The sequence below is a fragment of the Corticium candelabrum genome, chromosome 20 (assembly GCF_963422355.1).
Source record: "Corticium candelabrum chromosome 20, ooCorCand1.1, whole genome shotgun sequence".
NCBI classification, from domain to species: Eukaryota; Metazoa; Porifera; class Homoscleromorpha; order Homosclerophorida; family Plakinidae; genus Corticium; species Corticium candelabrum.
The window spans coordinates 4,736,687-4,753,798 of record NC_085104.1 but is presented as its reverse complement, the minus strand read 5'-3'; the positions used below and the strand labels follow the sequence as shown (position 1 = coordinate 4,753,798).

The 17,112-nt window shown below is 43.6% G+C and overlaps 2 protein-coding genes across 2 annotated transcripts; one reads left to right on the top strand and one right to left on the bottom strand.

Annotated features, from left to right (window-relative positions):
* Positions 1-75: 75 nt before the first annotated feature.
* On the bottom strand, positions 76-3,128 carry LOC134195384 (protein Wnt-2b-A-like). Its single transcript, XM_062664402.1, has 6 exons — positions 2,908-3,128; positions 2,378-2,616; positions 1,816-2,078; positions 717-896; positions 548-660; positions 76-486 (listed from the first exon to the last, which is right to left on the bottom strand). The coding sequence occupies exons 1-6, from the start codon at positions 2,991-2,993 to the stop codon at positions 186-188; spliced, it is 1,182 nt and encodes a 393-aa protein (XP_062520386.1). The 5' UTR covers positions 2,994-3,128; the 3' UTR covers positions 76-185.
* Positions 3,129-10,235: 7,107 nt separating this feature from the next.
* LOC134196116 (trichohyalin-like) lies at positions 10,236-17,079 on the top strand. Its single transcript, XM_062665195.1, has 6 exons — positions 10,236-10,687; positions 13,916-15,604; positions 15,673-16,016; positions 16,079-16,208; positions 16,276-16,467; positions 16,525-17,079. The coding sequence occupies exons 1-6, from the start codon at positions 10,289-10,291 to the stop codon at positions 16,936-16,938; spliced, it is 3,168 nt and encodes a 1,055-aa protein (XP_062521179.1). The 5' UTR covers positions 10,236-10,288; the 3' UTR covers positions 16,939-17,079.
* Positions 17,080-17,112: the final 33 nt, after the last annotated feature.

Below are 17,112 nucleotides of genomic sequence, written 5' to 3'. Positions count from 1 at the left end.
ACAAGCCAGACTTGGAGTCCCGGATATTCGCGGATATAAAGAGGGAAATCCCCCACAGTTGTGTGCACACCACAATCTTGCAGTAGAGGTACAGTCATTACCATTTCTCATAGCAACTAAGCTACAAGCTTAGTATAAGAATCACACTCTTGTGCCTTCATTCAATAAAAAATACAGCTATTTGACTACACAGATTGCTTTCGTTTGTTTTTCTTTCTGCCCTTCCTTTTGCCCTTCTGTTTCTGCTTTTTCTTGTTGTTCTTCAAACTACTAGCGACACTATCAGTTGTATGTACTTCAGTAACATCTGATAGCTCTGATTTGCACTGATATCTGGCAACAGTTTTGCTGCACTTGTCACAGCGAACTCTGCAACACCATTCAAATTGGCAGTTGCAAATTGTCTTCACTGTCTCTGTAACGTTCTCATAACCTCTTCCGCAGCATATGTAATCACAATTTCCGGGTCCAGTCAAGTTACATTGTCTAAAACAATCAGTTGCTATGTACAAGTCCTGTACAAATTATAGAATACTATAATACATACCGACGAGCCGTGCCCAATGAGCCAAAGACACTGTTGCTGTGACAAAAATTAGGAGACTTTTCTAGATATACAAGATCTTCACTCTTTGGAGTTTTTGAGATGTCGTTCTTCATCTGAAAATTAATTAGCAATTAGAATGTGACACATAGCAATGCATCAACGTTCTCACTCGCAGTCCTGTGTCTCTGCCAATCATAAATGGCACAACAGTCTTTGCTTGTTGATATAATTCATGTAGCTTGTTTCCAACTTTCTCAAAGTTGGGAAGTTCTTGCCAACAGGTCTTTGTGCTGCAACTGCCAGAAATTCCATGACATTTACAGCGTCGAATCATGAGAGACTTCACAGCCTAGAGACAAAACAAGTTCTCAATAGCATTATAATCAGGATACCTGCACAACCCACATTCCAAAAGCACAGAATAGCATAAATTCCTGCTATTACAAATTCATCACTGCACATATCCTGGTCATTACATTACAAGCAGCAGAAGTTGTGCATCATCAGTAAGTTACTACCTGACTCTGCCAGGCTGATGCACATGCAAGCTTCCATTTTAATATTTGAATGCCATATACTCGTTCAAATATAACAACTAGTGAAGGTTTAGAAAAAGAAAACAGATGATACTATAATTATAGTTGCTGATCTGCCATTGTTATTCTATTCAATCAGAGTTGGCACCAGATATTATAATAAGATGATGTCTGAAATTATGCTGAACACAGTCAGCCCTGGAGGCATATAGATATTAGCTATAGCAGCGTCTGAATTAATTAATCAGCAGATATATTGACATCTCAGTCATCAAATCAGATGTCATGGATAACCCACATCAGGAGTCAGAAAAATACACACCTTGTACTGTATTGCTCCACATCAGCTATTAGAGCTCCACGTTGTGTATTTGAGATTGCAATCATTTGTCTAACAGTCAGCTAAACTCATCAGCATTGCTAAAGCTACAAGCTGCAAGATGGCGCTTACGTCAAGGTCTGTTTACTGTATCTCCTACGAATCAATATTTATTTGGTGCAAACATTGGCGCCGTGATGACGCTACTGGTTGTAGTACAATAGCTGGGGATAACGGCGGCGCGTGCCCGTCACGCGACCAACACCACGCCCCGCCCAGCTGCAGGCCGCCGCCTAAAATTTCCAGCTACTATTCTACAAGTCTTGCACAGTTTCAAGCTACGTTCCTTCCCGTCCACGATCAGTTCAACAATTTACGCTTCACCTCACAATTTTTCTGCAAATGCAACCTACCAGCCTGCCAGCCTCGTTGTTGTGCTCGTTCATTTTGGTCCTCGGATCGCTGCCTGTTTCCCGAGCATCGACGAACTCTCGCGAAACACCGATGCCAAAGTTGATATTCTGCAGGCAGCCACCCCATGAGAAATCCTTGTGAGGTGGCGGATACTTACGAGCACACCGACACGAGACGAGCTCGCCGCGGCTGCACGCTTCCGTGACGGCGTGTGCCACTCCTCCTGCCGTCAACGCGTATATGAATGCGGTCTCTCTTATTCCTGTCAGCATACATAACAAGAGATCCGATCAGACACACAATACCATGAGAGTCCGATGCAAGCTCACGGTTTATTCCCATCTAACCCAGATCGACGTCACCGTTCTAGCTGTCACCAGAAACTCGCGATCAGTGTGTACACAAAAAGTACGGTGAGTCAATGTCTGCTTACACAACAACACACAACCACATGTCCAGCTGTTACGTGTTGCATCTCCCTCCCAAAAAAATCGTACTAGAGTCAGCATGCTGCATGCACTGTGCACGAATTTCCACGAAATTCTAGTTCACCAGACTCACCTCGGGATAGAATGTGACCGAACACCGTGTTGTCACGGTCTACTACAGAACAGTTCCAGCGACTGTACCGGAATTGACGTTGGCACTCGTGGATCGATCGATTCGCTCCGGCAGCGATCGCCTTCATTTCGTCGTGCCGCGTCTCGCACAGCTGCTGCTGCTCGACGTTGTTCACGATGGCGGGAATGTTACGGCAACTGTAGTAGCCGGATCCGTTGGGTTGCTGCAAGCCAGCCGACCTACACGAGTTAGATTGTAAATTAAATGCTAAGTCAGAGATGACATTTGTGAGTGCGCGTCACGTTCGAACGAGGATTGCAGCATGCAGTCGGATAGTTGTGTAGCACACAATCGCGCGCTAGGAAACCACGGAGCTCGGGCCTCAGGCCACGGCGACGATTTCACGGCCGACACTATAGTATATACACAGATGCTGACAGTCATCGCGTGCAACAGCAACTAATCAGTCCGACCAGCTGAGCAATCGGATACTACGTTTAGAAACAAGCTGTAACAGCCTACGTTCTCACCACCAATGTGATTGTCCGGGCACGAACAGAACGAGAGCGAAAGTCGCCAGTCTTCCAAGCCAGCTCTGCAATCTCAGCAGCATCATTTCTTCTCTCTTCCTTCAGAGCCGAAGACCAGATGCTCCTGTAGTGTCGACTCCACGGAAGGATATGACTGTGCGCACGCGGAGAATTTCTTTGCTCGGCCAGCAAAAGCGGAAGGGAGACCGATTACTGTCTGTTGTTCTAAGCGCTAGAGATGTGGATTTTGTTACAGAGGCGGTCCCACTAGGCGCGGCAAGTTCTGCTGATCTTCGATCTCTGGGTTTGTCGCTGCTGCTGAATAAGCGCGACTTTGCAATCAAATTAAAAGTTTGAAACAGACGTGTAGTGCGTGACTGCAGACTCATATTTGACGCCGAGAGACAGGAAGGTAGCAAATAATTTGATCATCAAATTCCCCGCCTTAACACGCCTACCAAAGATGGTTGCGTTCGACGTGGACAGCGATATTCGTTATCTCCACGAATTCCACGCGATACGCTCGTTTCAGATAGCGTTTTCACGTTAGAAGACCTATATTCTGGCGCACTTTCAACACATTGTTCATGTCAATACTAGTGAGCATGTACATGCATGTGTTGATATGTTTTAGCTACTGCAGCTGTTTCTGGAATCTGCATGTATAAACCTTGTGTTGCATTATGCGCTGACGCCGTGTCAACAACCGCAGACGTCGACGGTTGATTACTGTATACGGAGAAAACGTTCGACGTCCGGGCGCGCTCTGCTCATATTTCGTCCCTAGAACGCCGACTCCCTGACTCTGTTTGCATGCGATAACCAAGGCGCCACAATGATCGACGCACACTGTGTGCAACCATGCATGTGCACGTGTGGCAACACACGTGGCTCTAGACGCAATCGACACTCAATTTCGTGATTATTACTCTCCTCGACTCTTTGTGATTATTGCTCTCCACATTTCATCCACAATCGAGCTGTTTTGCTGTATCAATCTACTAGGATACTGACAGGAACTGTGTAGCTACGTATACCCGACCCAACTTCATAAATTTTTTGAATGTTTTGTTGTTTGAAAGTGCAAACAATACTTTCAAACAATCAGTCAAAAATGTTACTGGAGATGCGAGAACCGTGGTTTTTTTCTGTAGACCAGCACGTGCCGGAAGTTGATATTCCAAATTAATGATGGGAACATGATTTACATGAATATTTAGCTATGTATAAGCTATTAGAAGCGTGGCTAAAAATACCGCAAAAATGAACTACAGCTCATCAATCAGCTACAGTGTAGACTAACCACTGGGTTACAGGTGGTCATCAATTTTGGAACCAAATTTGGGTGTTGCTGCGAGCCCAGAGCCGTGCACGAGAGAGAGAGAGAGAGAGAGAGAGAGAGAGAGAGAGAGAGAGAGAGAGAGAGAGCGCAGAGCCGTACCTAGAAGGCTCTGAGAGAGTCAAAGCCCTTGAACACCCAGAGGCTTCCTGCTCAGTAGGGTCACAACTGGCATACTGCATACACGTGCTGCTATGGTACTGTCAGCTGTCATCTTCCGTGTAGCCTTGTCTACGTATACAGATCATTGATAGCATAATTTTTGTACTGGCAGGACCCAGAGTCCAAACTCTGACATGGCATTGACAGAGACTGGACTCTGGCACAGGGACACATTAATAACTTTTAGTTTTACTGGAGCCCTTTGGAGCCAGAGAATCTGTGTCTGGAGCCAAGTTTGGCTCCGTTGTCCCAGTAACAACACCCCTGTAACTATGCAATGCATTTCACTAATTCATTTACCAAACAAATTTATTAACTAAACAATGAATAGAGAAGCACATTACAGTGCTACACCCTCGGCCGGTGTATGTAATTATGTACCTCGTCACGTGATAATGTTTTGCATACTGAGGTTTTAGCCCAACCCACTCGTCTCAGCTAGGTAAGGTTTTGATCCAATGCATTCGTTTAGCTAAGCAAAGTGCAAAGCGTCTCCAGAATTGCGTGTCCAGGACTCCTTACAGGTCAGTCGAGTCGCTTCATCTGACAGACAGACTCGCTGTCATGGACAATGCACGCTCCCCGTCGCAAATTCCCGTGGAGCGCCAAATTCTAATAGTAGGGCCGGATCCAGAGGGGGTTAAGGGGGTGAAACCCCCTTTCCCAATAGGCGTGGTCAATAATTTTATATAATTTCATTAGAAAAGAGAAAATTAGTAATGCTATAAATAACTGCTACCAGATCAACCCCCTCTTTCAAGAATTCCTGGATTCGGCCCTGAATTATAGAAATCTGTTGAAGACGACACTAGTGATTTTTGCAACAACACCGCGGCCGCTCAGCCACGCACACTGAAAATTCAAGTTGTCAGACTGCAGAACCACTATGCAGAAACACTTTGGAACAAGCAAAATGTTACGGACAAATTGCAAGTCATGTACAGCTACACGTATACACACCGCATGGCGCCTGAATGGATCCAGCACCTTCGAATTGCTCTCCAGCTTCTACGTAGACGCCTGATTATTGGTGGGTAAACATACAGGTGCAAATGTAGACTAGTACGCGTTGTTTCTATGTGCTAAACCCTGACTAGTTATATAAGTAAAGGAAAAGGATCGACGTACTAAACACCATGGATGCATGTACAGGATGGACACTCGATGGCCAAATTCTCGCTAGCAGCGCTAGCTAGCTACCTTCAGCCATGCCAGTGGACAATGGTCAGTGATAAGTGTAAAGGGCCGTCGATACAGATATGGCCTGAAATTGTTGACTGCCCAAACTAAGGCCAGTGCCTTCTTTTTGATGGTAGAATAATTTTCTCACTCTTGTGTAAGACTCGATTAGAAAAGGAAAACACTCTCTCTTTGCCGTGTTGAATTTGGGAGAGAACTGCTCCCAAGCCCTGTATTAATTGCGTCTGTTGTCAGAATGAATTCGACCTTAAACCGAGAAATTAGGAACTGATATCTACTTCTGCTGAAGTGTGCAAAATGAATGGTGACTGTCCTTTGTCCAGACGAGGGGCTTGTTCTGGCTTTGTTGCTGCAGCTGAAATAATGGGGCTGCTACAGATGAAAATCCTGGTATAAATCGATGGTAGTAGCCAGCCAATCTCAGGAAGCTGCGTAATCCAGATGTTGACTCTGGTCTTGGGTACTCTGTTACTGCCTTTATCTTTTCAGGGTCAGGTTCCAATGCTCTTGACACACAATATGTTCCAAGTACTTCACCGAGGATTTAGCAAAGAAGCATTTCTTTAGTTTCAGCTCTAGCCCTCCCTCTCTCAGTCTCTGGAAGACTTTTATCAATTTCTCGATGTGCTCTTCAAATTTAGAGGAAAATACAATGATATCATTAAGATAAATAAGGCAGTGTTCCCACTGTAAACCGGCAAGAACATATTCCACTAATCGTTGAAAAGTGGCTGGTACATTACAAAGTCCGAAGGGCATAACCTGAAGTTCAAAATGACCCTGCAAGGTCGTGAAGGCAGTCTTCTCCTTGTCCTCTTCACGGACCGCTACCTGCCAATATCCACTTGCCAAATCCAATGTTGAAATGTATGTTGCCTCGTGCCCAAGGAATTCAAGTTTTCATCCCTCTTGGAAGTGGGTATGCATCCTTTGTGGTAATTGCATTCAGGCCTCTGTAGTCAAAACAAAACGATAACTTCCATCTTGTTTTTGACTAAGACTACTGGTGATGACCAAAGACTAGCTGATGGGCTGATTATCTTGTTTCGCAACATTTTATCAATCTAGTTCTTTATCACATGTTTTAGGTCGTGAGGTATCAGATGTGGCTGATACTTGAAACAGCGTTCTTCTGGTGTAGGTATGTGATGTTTCACAATAGTTGTTCGGCCCATATCACTGGAACCATCGAAAACAACTGCCTGTTTAGCAATAGCATCTGCTCCAGTACTCCTTTCTCCTGTGGACTAAGTCTGGTTTCTGCCCAGTTGAACTGGCAGTAGATGCTAATGGTGTATTAGAATGTTCTACGCATTCCAATTCTCCTAACACTGTTCCCTTCTCGAGACACTTGAGGCCTTGGAGGAACATCAACCGTACTGGTACTTTATCTTTTGAAGCATCTACTGGCACTCTGGCCACCAGTGTTCCTGTGTTAGTCACCAATTCCTCATCAGGTTCTAACATGGCAGCTCCTGTGAGGTGAGTGCCATTGTTATTCACCACTTTGGCTATGACAACCACACACTCCATTCCTGTGATCGAAACTTGTACCTCTAGAACAAGGCTGCAAGATTGATTGCCTACCACAGACCTAACTAATTCCACTAATCCTCCAATCCAGTTCATTCGACTGTCTTTCAAATTCACGATCATCCCATGACTAGCCTGAAAGTTTGACCCCAAGATAGGTCCTGACCGGGTTTCCACAACCAGGAATTAAGCGGTGTGGGGCCTCCCAAGAACCTAAAGCCACAATTAAGTCAATCTTGCCCAGTACTTTCAATGAGTTGCCATTGACAGCACGTAACATAATACTTTCAGAACAAGGATGTACTGAACAAGGATGTACGCGGCTGCATGCTGTCTACAGTATGTGTCTACTCAACGCCAGTCCAGAAAAGAAAAGAAAAGAAAGCAAGACACCAGTTATATCTATACGGCGCTCGCGACTGCATGGCGTTCTCTTGGCTAGAGTACGTACGGTTACGTGTCCTCTAGGGGGCCACTAGCGCACGGGAGTACGCGGGCGTCCAGCTTCACGTAACGCTTGCAATTGTATGCATCGCTCTGCCTTTAATTAAAGCGACTGAATCGTGGAGTCTAGCTTCCATACCCAGACTTGCAATTGCTGCTGTGGTTGCCGCTCTCATCTTGAAGCTGTGACGTGAGTATACCTGTCGGATCGCTGACTTGATCGACTGCTGGCTTCCAACGCAGACCGTACCTCTCTTACCAGACATTCTCTGGACAGTGGCGAACCGTCTGTAAACAGAAACAACGGTTCGACCCCGCTGGGCCAAGTAATTACTAGAAGCTAGAGCATCGCAGCAATTAAGCATAATTAATTAAAGCGGTACCCGTTCTGCCTATGAGTGAATATCCACGCAGGAATGGATTGTTTTCGACTAGTTTAGCCTGACCCGTGCGTGTATGATCGACAGGTTGAAGTGTGCATCAACTGCAATATCGCTGACTGCATGCCAGATGAACCGACAGGTCGAATGATTGTGTATGTAGCCACTGTACTGTGATCTTGCCCGCACGAAAGAACCCGAAGAAAGCCAGACAACGTACACCCTGCCCATAGCATCACCACGTCCCGCTCGTCCGCATGTACGTAGGGCCGAGTGGTCCCTCAACCTGGTCAGCACTTCTGGAGTAATGAGTAGTCGAGGCTGAGTCACGCTTGGGACCGCCAGTCGACCGCTTAATCTCCTCCCAGCAGAACTAGCTCAAGACGTGGCTGCACGGGGAGCTGCAAAAGGGTTGCCAAACCCTGTGAAATATGGACGTGGCGCATCGCTGACAGATCTCCCGTCTCAGCAGCGCACATCCAGAGTAATTGAACTACGTCTAATCAACTAACCCGTTAAATTTAACTCCATTTGATCTAGGTTGATATGAACTACAGTTAGGCGTTGTATGGAAAATTTTATGGTTGCCGTTTTCTACGTGTACGCACATGTCTAAAGATTTGGTGTGCCTCGTGACCAAAATTTATACATAAAATAAATTATTCGTGACGTCATTAGTTGTGTCTGTGATCAAACTAACTGATGACGTTATTTCAAATTGCTTGCAACGTCATTACCCGAGGCCTGGATATCCGTGCTAAGGGTACAGTAGTCGTCTGACGTGCAACCGACCGTACGACCGTATTTGTACTCGATTAGTGCAAATGCAAATGAAGCTATTCCGACCATTACATGAGAAGTGGTGTTATTACCGACTAGTAGACAAACGTGATGTCATCGTAAGGCTCCACCTGAAGTCCATTCGAGAGCCTAGAGATCGCTTGGCACGTTGGATACTTCTCTTAAGCGAGTATGAGTGGTCTATTTGCCACCGACCTGGCAAACGTACAACACACCAATGCTGATGCATTGTCCAGACATCAACCGCCTTCTGTCAACATGCAGTGCCAGTCATCATGCGACACTTGATAGGCGCCATGATCTATTATTCAAAGGACTTATCGAATCCACAAGTCCTTTGAATAGATCATGGCGCCTGTTGGAGCTGTTCAGGACGTCTTAGGTGCTGTGGGAATGACACCTACTTGGTCATATCGTGAACTGTGTGACATGCAAGCGACGGACCCGATAATTTCACAAGTGTTGGCTCAATTTCCAGAACGTCCCTCCGCTACATGCAGGGCGATGGAGAGCTCATCCCAAATTGATTACTTATCGCAAGATTTGGCACCAGCTGGCCTTCGATGATGGAATTCTATATCGTTTTCGTCCTGCCACCCCTGCTGACGGTGGAGAGGATAGGCAGTTGCTTGTTTTACCAACTCGTCTACGTTAGCACTGCGCTAAAGCACGTTAGTATCATACTATGACATCTTGACTGCTGTCTATTTAGACCATCGCACTTGCTAGATTATGTAGTCTGCCTTGAGTAGAGCTACACGTTATAGCAATAGAATAGAGTTGTTCTACTGCTGCGTCTGAGAACTGTGTCTGCTGCAAGCACTAACAGTGACGAGTGCTACAGCTGTATGCTGAAGTGATGTCCTGAGTCCCACGTTCGAGATGCAGATTCAGATCAGTTGAATTACACTAACATGACCCTAGAATTAATATATAGTAATCAATGCAATACGGTAAAGCGTAAATGCTTTCTTTGTTAACAATATTCTAACTCTAACCCAAAATCTAACACTTTTAAATTAATTAAATTAATCAACAATTTAGTTAAACTATAGTTTTTATGGTTTTAGACCAAACACCTTTCAGCACAAAATTTGTACACATAATAATGCACTGTACATATTTGCTTTCAGACTAATAAAAAGTAGTTCGTCACGGTCTACAAAGTAATTCTACCCAGTGGAGTTTGGGAAACCCTTCAAGCGTAGCGCCCATAATTGGACCAACTAGACTGATGTGTCATTGCTAGCAAAACCATCTGCAATGCATTGCCTGCTACACTGGTGTAGTAACTTGTTAGACTGGCGGTTTGCGTGAATGTTGCTTCGTGCGGATAAGTTTAGCGCACGTTACTACAGACGTCATCGTGTCGTGAATGGTCAATGAAACAACCAATCACCTCGTGTTTGACATAGGGGGTTCCCCAAACAGGGCATCATACGCTAAAAATAGAATAGACGCTACGACAACGTCGCTTCAGTACTGACTCAACACGGCGACTCGTGCTTCTCAGCGAAGAACGATGTCGTCGCTAAAAGGGGAAACAAGCTTTGAAATTATTGAGAACGGATCTAGCGACAACCAACGTCGCTACATGCAGATCGACCCTCTTTCCGGCAATGGCGACTTAGCGAATGGCTCTGGCGACGCTGTAGACATGGCTGGGCTTCTTGAGCAAGTGCAGGGACTTAGCACGGAGAACCTGCGTCTGCAAGCAACTCTGAAAGACAACAACTCTCAACTACGCATGAAAATGGAAGAACTGAACGGAATAAAGTCGAAGCAGGAAGAGGCGTTTCAGCGAATCTTGACACAGCAAGAGAGTAATAAGGCGAAGATGCAGGGGATGACAAGCAGGCAGAAAGAATTAGAAACGCAGCTGGAAGTCGAAAGGGCAGAGAAAGAGAAGCTAGCGAGACAAGTAAGCTAGTCACACGATGTCGGTGTCATGGCTAACAATTTATGCGAGTATTTTGCAACATAATTCGGGCTTCGTAAATTGAGTTTCGCGATTGTACGTACGTGTAGCTTTCTTGAATCTCGGATTCTCTCAGGGTGATAGGATAATGAGGGCGTGGTCTTTATGCCAACATTTCAACTTTTCGATATATTTGTCTGGCCTATAGCACTGTACCTGTAGTGGTATGAAACAAAATATATGTGTCGTTATGCCCCTCCATAATGGGCAAGTGGGGTCTTTACCCGTATATTATTATTATTATATTATTATATATTATAATTTATTATATATTTTGTAATACCCACATCTAGCCATCCCCTCCTCAACTTAGATCTTAGTAATACAGCATAGTGTCATCTAAAGAAGAAGAACGTGTCCCCAAACGCATGATCATGCTCTAATGCAATTCTCCTTAAAATTGACTTTGCATTGTACTCCCAAAGCTCAACCGATAATTGTTCAGAAAGATTCCGGAGATCTTGATTGAAAGTAGTCCCAGAGAACGTCGTTATTTTCAAAGCTATAGTTTTTAGAGTCTTAACACTGGCCGGAGTCCAATATTTAAAACTTTCTATAGAGATATGAAAGAAATCTGCTCCACATTGAGTCACATTAAACTCATGTCTCTCGTCTTTTTTCGTTTTTCCAGCATTTTTGGCTGCACCAGCTTCAATGGCAGCAGAGCAGACAAAATGTGGTTGCAATGAATTGCGGACAGTGATGTCAAAAAGCTAGGTTCCCATTAAGGAAGTTTGGATGATAATATCACCAGGACGAGATTGATGATTAGCAGAACAGTTCTGTTCTCTTCTACAAGATTGTTGTCAGACAGTAATGCATGCCACATTATATCACATAAAGCGTTGTGGCGTTTCAACAAGGTACTGTCATAGCTGCAACCTAACAGATGATCGCCAAAGCGGTCACTTGACCACATATACATTTTTAAAGCGTTGTTGGAATTTGATGCAGGAAATATAGGAATGCCCAACCATAACCTGATGGCAACTATAAATTCATGCTGAAGCATGGCCAGGTTGAGATTTCTGTTTTGTGTTGCTCTTAACCAAGCTCCAGCATAAGGAGAAGCTATAGTATTGATCCTTGCTTTGTCTCTGATGCTACACCCTTGTTTCAAAGCCTGCAGTTGAATTCCGTCAAGGTGTGACTGCATTGATTTTTGTGAAGCAACAGAAAGATCCGGAAAGTGGCTGGAAGGACACTTGATAACTGCTGACAAAGCAAATCGTTTATCACAACTTCTCCCTGAATTTCAACCATATCCACTGTAGAAGTAGAAGAAGCATCATCTAATTCTGATGACAAAGATTTAGAAGAATAGCCTAATAGCTGATTAACAAGCTGATGGCTTGCATTACAGCTACCAACAAAAGCAGCAGCAGCCAAAGATTGAGCAGAATGCAATCCAAGACCTTCTAAACGAATTGGCAAAGAAGCTTGCATCCATGCCAAGTTTTAGATGGAAGAGCGTGTTATATAGCATAAAGATCTTTGCATCCCGAGGTCAAAACGAGAAAGTTGGTCACTGACCATGTGACTGGGAACTGTGTGAATAAGATAGTTGAGTTTGCAAATACTTTTGCAACTTCTTAACTGAATTTCCACTTGTAAATTGTTAAGATCTAAAAGTAGTTCTTGCGCCTCCAGACCTTTGTCCACTTTTTTTGCTAAAAAATTCTGCAAAGTAATGGTCAGAGCCAAGTAATGGTGCACCCAAGAGCTCTATTCTTGCATTACAAACAGACCCACTTCTAATTATCTCAGCAGGAAAGTCATGAAACAACTGGTCACCAGAGGGCCAAAAGATTTCTCATTTCTTTAGGTTCAGTTGAAGGCCAAAGGCTGGACCCTTGGAGATCATAAGAGTTAGAAAATTGGAAACAGAGTCTTTCTTACCAATGAATGTGCTGTCATCAAGATACCAGATAGACAATTGAATGTCACTTGTGTTTCCGATGTCATCTAAAAGCTCAAGAACAACAAGGGAAAAGAGTAGAGGACCTAAAAGGGTCTCCTTGTTGGACATCAGCCGTAGAAGAAATGTGGTTTTGGCCAAACCTTAGCTCTCCTGCAGATTGATAAGACCATCTAGCCCATGCAAATAAATCTGGAAATTCTACTTGCAACCGCTGCAAGAAAGATTCTCAGTGACATTCATTGAAGGCTTTTTCATGTCAATTTTTAGACAACACATGTTCTTGTTTAAGCTATTCTTTCAATAGATGTCCGAACAGAATGTATAGCGGCCTCTAGACCACCTTTCACTCCCACTCCCACTTGGCTATAGGGTAAAAGTATAGCTGGAAGATGTGGTTGCACAGCAGTGCAACAAACACGACTAGCTAACCTCCTTAGTACTTCTCCAACAGCAGTAGGGCGCACACCGCCACATTTCTTCCGAAGAGCTATGAGTGGTGTGTCAACCAACCAAGGAGCAATTGTCTCATCAAGCTTTCCTGATAAAAGTTTGTTTACCAAAATAGTCAGTTGGTCACGACAATTTTGTGCATCAGGAGAAACATTGCCCACTGTTGCATCGATCAGATGTTGTGCTAGAAGTTTGGAACCATCTGGACTTGTGCCTCTAGGAAATGCTTTCAGAGCAGACAGCATAGCAACAGAGTCTACAGTCAAGAAGGTGGACAATTGATAGAAAGGTTAGGTAGTGAATGGCTAGGATGTCTTTCCAGAAGTTCCTGAAAAGCTTCAACGTCATCGTTTAAAGCACAACCAAGAGAACTCAAGCACTGCATGGCTTGACCGTAACGACCGTGTTTGGATAAATTCATAGCCCTTCCAATATTGTTGCATTTGATAGGTTTAGCATCTGGTGAACAGTGGTTGTTTCGAACATTGCGTAGAGGTCTAACATCGAGTCTGGCTGATTTCCATAATTGAACTAAGTCACCATCTTGCTACTGACGAAGGTGAGTAGAAATCAGAGAACTACATATATATATATATATATATATATATATATATATATCAGTATTTTCTCATATAACTGCACTAGTTTTTACTGTAAGCTGAAATAAGGTGACTCGTATGCTTAGTTATAGTAGCTTAGAATAGTATTGTACACTAATTAAATATACTGCTATAAGTTGGAATGGTGACTGGAGACTGAAGTCGCTGTGTATTTTAATTTTATTGTTTGTTTTGTGCTAGCGTGATGAATACTCTAACTACAGCAAATTTGTACACGAGTTGCAAGAACAACTTCAGCATGCCTCAAAGGAGCAGGAAGATCTTCGTCGTGAAAATGCTCGTCTTACAGAGTCTTTAGAGAGACAGAGTGAAACACAACGGAAACTAGAAAACGATTGTCAGGAAATGAATGAGCAGCTGTGCGAGCTTGAAGTGGCCAATCAGGAGATGGATGAACATGTCAGAGGCCTGGAACTACAGAAAGCAGTGCTCGAGCAGCGGCAGCAGCAGCAAATGCTACAGTTACAAGAAGGGGATGTAAATGTTTCACTGCTTCAACAGAAAGAAGAACTTCTGTCTCAAGTACAGGTTTTTACAAGCGCAAATCAAGAGCTAAGGCAAAAGGTAACACAATTAGAACAAAATGTTGAAGAATTGAAACAAGAACTAGATCGGAAAGAGATTGAAACGTCTGATCGTCAGCGCAGAGGATTACTTACTTTAGGATCAAACTATGAGATAGTAAATTTTGGAGCTGATACAGATGAGCCTCTTCAACAAAATTCTGAAAGCTCGAATGATGAAAATCGTTCTGAAATTCAGCGTTTACAAGAAGAAAATAATCGGCTGACTCAGGAGTTGAAGCAAGTACTACATTTCCAACAAGACAAAGATTGCCTTACTCAGCAACTGGAATCAGATCGAGAGCAACTTCAAATGGAAATAAATAGGCTTCAGCAAGAGGTGGATGAAGCTCATGAAGCTGGCAGTTCAGCAGCTCTCTGGAAACAGCATTGTGATGAAGTCATTAAGCAAGCAGATCAATTTAGATTACAGCAAACCATGAAGGACCGTGTATTTCAGAAGGAACTAAACGATTTGGACAATGAAAAGAAAGATGTTGAAAGACAACTTGAAAAAGCTCATGCACAGCTTGATGACTTAAAGAATGCTGCATCGGGGGAGAGAACAGAAGATATTTATACAAGGATCCAACAGTTAGAAACTGAAAACAAGGATCTACAATTGCAGTTAAGGTTTCAACAGTTGGATGTTGGTGAGGGTAAAGATGAATCAGGATTTGAGCAAGATGCATCTAAATTGAGAGAAGAGATAAGTAGCTTGAAAGATAGGCTGGAACAGCAAGATCTTGAGCTAAAGGAGGTGTTAAGCCAAGATGAGCAACGTGCTCATGAGTATCAAAAGGAAAAGGAAACATATAAGCAGTGCATAGCAGAGCTGGAGAGACGTTTAGCTGATGCAAACTGTGACCTGAAAAAGGTATTGGATGAAGCTGACGAAGTTCGAACTGAGGCACTAGCAAAACAAGAATATGAGCTAAATATGCAATTCCAAGAACAGAGGTTGGAATTACAGAATGAATGGGAAGAAACTAAAGAAATGCTTCGCAAAGCAGTCAAGGACAAGAGGGTTATGCAGGAAATGTATGAGCAGCAATCAAAGCCACGACCTGTTCCTGTTCCAAGGGCTCGTCCAGAAATTGTAAAGCAGTTGCAAGAGAAGACTGAAGCTCTGAATGAGGAGATTTCAATTTTGAAAGAAAAGAACTCAGTCTTGCAACGAGAAAAACACGAAATAATGCAACAAATGGATCATTTAACACAGCAAATGGGGGGTTTGCGTAGACGTGTGAATAATGAACTAGATGAGAGAAATGAGCAAGCTGGCATAATTAAGTTACTTGAACAGGTAATAGAGTCTAAGAGACAACGTATTGCATGGTTTGTTGTTCGAAGAATTGGAATTGTGCTTTGCAGGAACGATCAAGCCAGGCCAGAGAGAACGAGCAATTGAAGCAGCAGTTTGTCACTCTTTCTGATTATTCTCGTGCTCTACAAGAGAAGCTAGATGATGCTCTTCGAAAGCGAGATTTGGAGCTAGAGAAGAGTGAAGAATTGGATCACCGCATAACAGAAGCACGGCAACAGATCAACATAGAACGACAGACATCTTCAGCTGAAGTAAGTCATCTGCAACAGCAAATACAGATGCGCGATGCTGAGTTTCGTCAGCTGCAAGAGTACAGCCAGCAGCAGCAGCAACAACAACAGCAACAGCAGCAACAACAGCAGCAACAGCAGCAACAGCAGCAACAACAACAGTACGACTAACGAAACAGCAGTCATTGCCGGGTGTGGTTTATATATGTGTTTGTCATTCTAGGCGCTCTTTCCAAGATGCATATGATAAATTGAGGGCGGAACGTGATGCTGCTCTACGTGACAAGCAGCAAGGCAGTAGACGGTACGAGGAATTGTCGAATCAATGTGAGATGCTTCGAAAGCAAAAAGAAGTTTGTTTTGTATTGGTGTGTGTGTGGCATGTAATGGGCAGCTGACAGCGTTTCTTATCGTTTTCAGCAAGTGGAACACCAGCGTAGGATCATACAAAACAGCCTCGATCAGATAACAGCTCAATTGATTTCTGACGAAGAATTGATTGGAAATAAGGATGATGCCATTAAACTAATGGAACAGGAAAAGAAAGATATGGAAGCAGAAATACACGATCTGCAGAAGAAAGCAAGGAGAATTCCTCTTCTTGAGCAGCAGGTAGGTGCAACTCTTTGTACTGATTAATATGGTTTTTCAGTCACTGATTTATGGTAGAGTGAAATATGGAAAGGAGATTTTGAAGCCGAACGCGAAGCAAGGGAAAAGGTAGTAAAAGACAAAGAAATGATATTTCAAGATGCTGCTGATCTTCGAGATGAGAATCGACGTCTCGTAGATGAAATTGAATCATTGAGAGGTGACCGTCTGCGTGAGCTGCATCGTCGCAGGGCTGATACAGGGTATCAGCAACACAATAATGGGGTTCCGTCAAATTTTCACCGTGACAGAAGCAATGTGGAATATGCTGTTCCAAATGCTATGGCTGCCCCTCATGCTGATAGGAATGAGTTTCAGCAACAGCCAGAATCATTGCAAGGTGGGACAACACAAGTGGTATGTCCTCTCTGTCAACTTGAATTTCCCGATATGGATACATTCAACATTCATGCAAATGACTGTATTCAGTAGGTGATATTATGTTAGCCATGCTTAGAATTTATTCGCGTACGTTCCACTGCTCTGCATGTAAGTGATGGAACAATCACCAGCATAGTTTTCTGGTGACGCAGCTAGGTTTGCAGTTAGTATTATACCCATATGACATGTTTATATTTCATTTACCATAAACCTATGCTCTGTTTA